Genomic DNA, 5,811 nt, shown 5'->3' on the forward strand with positions numbered 1-5,811 from the left:
GGGTGCTTCCCGGCACGCCGGGACGGGATCCGCTGTCGCCACAACGGCTACACCCCACAGCACGCAGTCGTGTAGCCCCGCTGCAGCCCGCTCCCAGCCGACGCTCCGTCCCCGCCGACCCTCCCGCCGCAGCCCGGCCCTACAGGCCTCCTTAAACAAACCTTTGCTCCGCAGCACCGGGAGCCTCAACGAGCCAGATGCACCGATAGCGCCGTGGGGTCCCGCTGCTCCCCCAGGGCCCCACCGGTTACAGCGCGCACGGCCCGGCCCCGCCTCGCCCGCAGGGATAAAGCACGGTCCCGGGGTAGGCGAGCTGGGCACCCGGCGTCCACCCGGCCAGCGGTAGGGCAAGGGAAACACTGGGCTGCTGCACGTGTTGTGGGGCTTTGGGTTTTTAACTCCAATAACCATACCTGACAGGATTTTAAATTAATTAACATTCTTGTTTTTACATAGTTTCATTCTCAAAGGTCATAATACTACCACGGTGAAAGTTTTACTGTTAAAAATGATGCAAGGCCATCAGGGCCATCCCTCAGCACTGCCTGTGGCTCCTGCTGCTCGCAGCACCTCTGGCCCTGCTGAAGGGGCACGCAGCGCAGCAAGCTGCCCACGCCAGGACCCCCACCTAACACTATCAGACCTGGGAAGGCTGCCCCAAACCCACCATTCATGCTGCAGCCCTCTCTGACTACCCAGCATAGGATAAGTCAAATCTTTCCTCAACTGAGCCATCACACAGCTGCTTCATGTCTGCAGAAATACACTCCAGCTGTGGCTTTTAGGGGCTGCCAGAAGCTGAGCGAGCTCCAGAGTCAGCCCCACGCTCATGAAGAGGGTGGTTGAATGCAGGACTGGGCCTAGGAACCTCTGTGACATCAGTTTCCCGTTTTGTCCTTAGGGTCCGTGTGCCACTGAAGGGTACAGAAGAGCACAGAATGGACGTAGTAGCCAGATCCAACACTGGGGGTGGAATGGAGGAGTCCCAGGGGCAGTGCTTGAAGTGAGCAGGAACCAGGGTGTGGGCTGTCTGTGAGCCTGTCTGAGCTGCAGTGCCATCATGGCCCCAGGGGAGGAGCCCCCAGCCCTTTCTTCACTACAAACAGAAAATGAGTGCCTGTACTTCCCCAGACTGGGAATAACAGTCCCCTGCCCATCCCAGTGCGTTCCCAGTAACAGATCGTGCCACTGTGCCAGCTGAATGGAGGATATTTCCTGGGTAGGAAAGCCCCTGGGCAGATTGCCCCCAGCATCAGCCCCACCAGGGCCAAGGGGCAGCTGTGGGACAGCAAGATGGGACCAGACCTCAACAAAACAGAGGGAGTCAGTGCAGGACCCACCAGGAATGGGATGAGTGCCGCAATAGCTGGGACCACCAGCCTGCCTTCAGTCTGGGCACCAGCTGGGAAGGGCCCTCCAGCTGCTGTAAAAGAGAGGAGCACTCACCCACCCAGCTCTTGGGTCCACCCCCAGCTTTTATTCAAAAGGGCACAGCTGGGATGTGGCTATGGGTACAGGAAGGGTCTGCAGCACCCCAGTTCCTCCCCGTGCCTACCAGAAGGGCTTGCCAAGCTCCCCTCCCCCATAGACACCCTTCTGGGCTGCACCTTGCCCAGATTGGGACCCATTCCAGCTGTGCTCCCTCCCCTCTGCCTGTAGGGCACAATAGTTCTGTGGTTCCAGGCCTGCTCACTCCCACTCCACATTGCACCCAGCTCCAGCAGCACGCCCACAGCTCTGTTCCTCTAAGCCCCAGGATGCCCTCCAGCACCAGTTTGCAGCTCCGGCTCCTCATCCTCCCTTCTGGGTCCTTTAGTCCTGCTGCAACCAGTGCAGATGGGGCAAGAGAATGCTTGGCTCCAGGATATGCTTCCACCCAGGCCAAGCATGAATCTCGTCGGCTCCTTCCTGCTTCAGTCCTGCTCCCCAGCACTGTCACTCCAAGGGGCTCAGCACCACATGTCCCCACACTGGACAGAAGTGCCATAGACTCAAGCTCCAGAGGCAGGAGCGAGGCCAGGGGCAGAGCGGAGGCTACCTGCGTGGTGTGCCACATCTGCAAGGGGAGCACAGCACAGTGTGAGAACTACTGGGCTCTGCAGTTCCAGAATCACCTCCTGCCCCTCAGCCCTCCCCGTGCCCAGCTCCAACACCAAACTAAGGGGAGAGACCATAAGATTTGGGGCTTCACGGCAAGGAGAGGGGTGTGGAGCTGTAAGTGCTGGCAGAGCACTGAGCAGCACACTTCAGACAGATTGGGGTATAAACAGCAGCGAAGTGCCAGCACCGGGCTCGTCCCCAGGCAGTGCCTGCTCTGCAGCCCCAGCAGGCTGTTTGTGAGAGTCAGCAGGACACAGCGAGGGTAAGGACAGGAGTAACCCAAACAGCAGCTGGCCAAGGACTGCGTTAAGGACACGGCTGGCAGCAGGAAGAGGCTAGAACTGGAAATTCATGGATCAAGAACTCAGTATGGTCTGTGCAGGCAATATAGCCATATGCAACAAATTCACCGCTCCATCCACCCATCCCCACCCTGAATGGGACCAACCAGCTTCAAGCATCCCTGCCAGAGGCCTACTGTACATGGATCGGTGTGTGTCCAATCTCCCAGCCCCACGCTGTCCCCCCTGTCCTGCTCCTTCCTGCATTTGTTCCACTCTACTCACAGCACCAGACCTAACACCTGACCGCAGCTGATCCTTGCCAAGAAGCGAACCCAGAAGGCACCACCCATGCCTGCCCTGCTCACTTACAGCTCGCAGTCTTTACGTCTCTTCTTGTCTTGTCTTCTCTTACCTCGGCCCTTGAGTCTCCTCCTTCAAAAGCAAAGCAGCAAAGAAAGGCTGACGTGTGGGCACTGAGCTTGCAGCCCCAGCGGCAGCGCGCCCCAATGCCACTTACCTGCCCGGCCTCACCAGGTCCTGCCGTGGCCTGTGGGGAGAGCGGGGTGGTTATGGGGCATTGCCAGCTGGGAGTTGCCAAGGGGCTGCCAAAGCACCCTAGCATCCTTAAAACAGACTCAATAACTCCTGCCCACTTTTCAGCCCCTCACTGACCACAGTAGACAGGGGGACAGCAGACTCGGTGATACCCCTGGGCTTCAGCAATGGTTGGCTGACACCAAAAGTGCTGAAGAGTGCTTGATGAGAAGACAAAAGGCCATGCAGGTGCAAGATGGACCTGAAGCCAGAATGCACACTTGTGAATGCTGCCCTAGGAATCACCCCATGTAGGGAAACCACAACGGGCTCAGGAAATTCCCTCACGGAACACAGCTGGAAGAAGGGGGAAGTTGTACACGTGCCTCTTCCCGCTCCTTACGCATCCACTGACAGACAGCTCCAGAGCCAGCATGAAGCAGGACAGCCCCTGGGCCTGCTCCAACATCACCGCCTGCACTGCTGTGAGGGAATACTTGGCACGGGATCCTTATGCTCTTCTGGACAAGGCTCATGCTGCCCAGTAGGACACGCTTCCCATTTTTTGCAACACTCCACTGCTGAGACCAAAGGGCAGTGACCCCCTGCAGTTAACTTTGTGCCAGGCTGACAGGCGGTGATGAGCATCTGTCCCAGGTCAATGCTGCATGACCTTGCCAGATTGGTGCCATGCATTTAAGCTCAGATGTAAAGCCCAAATCCCTGTCCTTGGATCAGGCAGCCTGTCCAAAAGGGAGATGCAAGGCCCAGCCTTTTGGCCTATGGTCACACTCATTTGTGCCAAGTCACAGAGCATCCTTCCAAGGGTTGGGTGTGCTGTTCCAGGGCTGCCTTACCCTGTGCCCAGAGCAGCACACAGGACTGCCAAGGCAGGTGAGGGGATGGGGGCACAGGCACCCCAATAACTCACCAAGTGCTCAGTGCCTGACTGGAGCTCACCACACCCCTGGGCTGCAGGGAATGTGCTGCAGAGATGCAGTGCAGCTTGGGGCCATGAGCTCCAGCAAAACCCAGCACAGCTGAGATGGGAAAGGCCCCAGCATGTCCCCTTGCCCCATGGAGGGGAGGCAGGTGGGCTGGCAGGGCCTCAGCAGCACAGAGTGAGCCCTACCTGCACTCGCACTGCTTGTGCTCAGTGAACGACATCTCCACGTAGGGTGCCTCCACATAGGGTGCCTCCCCGTTGGGCTTTATCTTCACAAGCTGAAAGGAACAAAGGTTACTTCCCAGCCCACAGCTGAGGCACCGTTTCTCCACCTCCACTCAGTGCAGGACAACGACCACCCCAGCACCTCGTCCAGGCACAGGGCAGGCCCACTCCTCAGCACTAGGGCTCTGCCTACATAGGCAGCAGCCACAGCTGGGCTGTGGCTCTGGAAGCTCTCTAACACCTACTTGAGCCTTCGGGGCTGCATTAAGTCTCCTGCTGGGATTTCTCAGCTTTAGAACAAATATTCTATCTCTGCCTTTACAAAGACCTTTCACACATTTGACTGCTTTGCACATCTTCCTTCTCTGAAGGGCATTTCTCCCAGCCCAGTTTTCCAGACCGTTCCCACTGCTGCCACTCCTCCCACCACACTGGGCCACAGCCCAGACAATGGTGCCTCCTGTCCTGGGGGTGCAGGATTTGCCCTGCCGCACGTCAGCCTGCAGAGCAGCCAGGGGGGCAAATCCTGCACCCCCAGGGGCTTCTCTGGGAATGTTCAACTGTGCTGTGACCCACACTGACGCTGTGCACTGCAGCTGGATGCCTCCTGTGTTGGGGAGCCCAGGAATGGCACAGGTCCCCACCTCTTACTTGTTTCAAACTTTTGCTCTAATTAAGAGTTTTTAATTTTTTTTAAATTATTATTGTTATTTTGGTAGCTCCCCTCCTGACTTCTGATACGCTTTCAATCTCTGCAGGCTCTCCAGTCCCTCACCCACAGCACGGCAGCAGCACACCGACTACCTGCAGTGCAGAGCGAGGACACGAGCCGCCCTGCTCACCATAAAACAACCAGGCCCCCTCGTGTCCATCCCATCCCATGTCTGCTGCCAGCACCGCTGTGCGCGTCTCCTAGCACACGGGAGCTGCCACACTGCTGGCACTTCCCTGCCATCCCCTTGGCAGAATCGCAAGCCGCAGGGAAACCCCAGCCCCACAGGGACGCAGAAAGTTGGCGGCAGCAGCTCTTTATGGACCGCGGACTGAGGAGAGGGCAAGGAAGCAGAGAAAGAGGTCTGTGCCACCAGAGGTCTCACCCGACCTCCCGGAGGAGCGCACAGAACAGGCGTAGGTACCCCTCTGCTGGGCACTTGTGCGGGTCCCCTACAGCGGGATGGGAGACCGCGAGCGCAAAGCCTTCCAGGAGCCCACCGCCACCCCCGGCCCCACGGGGCGGTGCTCACCTGCACGGTGACCGTGCCGGTCTGCACGGGGACGCAGCGGAGCCCCTCATCACCGCAGCAGCCCCCGCAGCGCTGCAGGGAGACGCAGGAGGGCCTGAAGATGTACTCCACCTCGTTGGGGAACTCGGTAATGATATCCACTAGCTGCTCCCGAGGCCGGCAGAAGCTACGGTTCCAGATCTCCTTAAAGGTTAGGACTGCAAGAGACCGGGGGGCTCTAAGGGGTGCCTCGGGGAAGAGGGTCCCCGGCCGAGCCCTGCGGCGCTGTCCCCATCGCAGGGCGGGATGCGGAGGATCCCCCGGTGCCCCCAGAGAGTCTGCCGCTGCGCTGCTGCGGACCTCGCACAGCCACCCGTCGCCGCGGGGCTCTGTCCCCTCCTGCCGGCTCCGCCTCCCAGGTGGCCGCGCTGCCGGCCGACAGGGAGCAGGGGCACAGCCCCGGGTCCAAGCGAGCTGCCTCCCGCTTCCCCGCCGATTC

General features: G+C 59.3%; 1 protein-coding gene across 1 annotated transcript; it reads right to left on the reverse strand.

Moving 5' to 3' along the window:
* Positions 1 to 1,654: 1,654 nt before the first annotated feature.
* PGF (placental growth factor) lies at positions 1,655 to 5,801 on the reverse strand (the record flags this gene model as incomplete). Its single annotated transcript, XM_019616129.2, has 5 exons — positions 1,655 to 2,056; positions 2,754 to 2,816; positions 2,902 to 2,931; positions 4,051 to 4,142; positions 5,334 to 5,801. Coding segments are annotated over 5 exons (675 nt in total), but the record flags the coding sequence as incomplete, so codon positions are not given.
* Positions 5,802 to 5,811: the final 10 nt, after the last annotated feature.

The sequence above is a fragment of the Meleagris gallopavo genome, chromosome 5 (genome assembly GCF_000146605.3).
Source record: "Meleagris gallopavo isolate NT-WF06-2002-E0010 breed Aviagen turkey brand Nicholas breeding stock chromosome 5, Turkey_5.1, whole genome shotgun sequence".
NCBI lineage: Eukaryota > Metazoa > Chordata > Aves > Galliformes > Phasianidae > Meleagris > Meleagris gallopavo.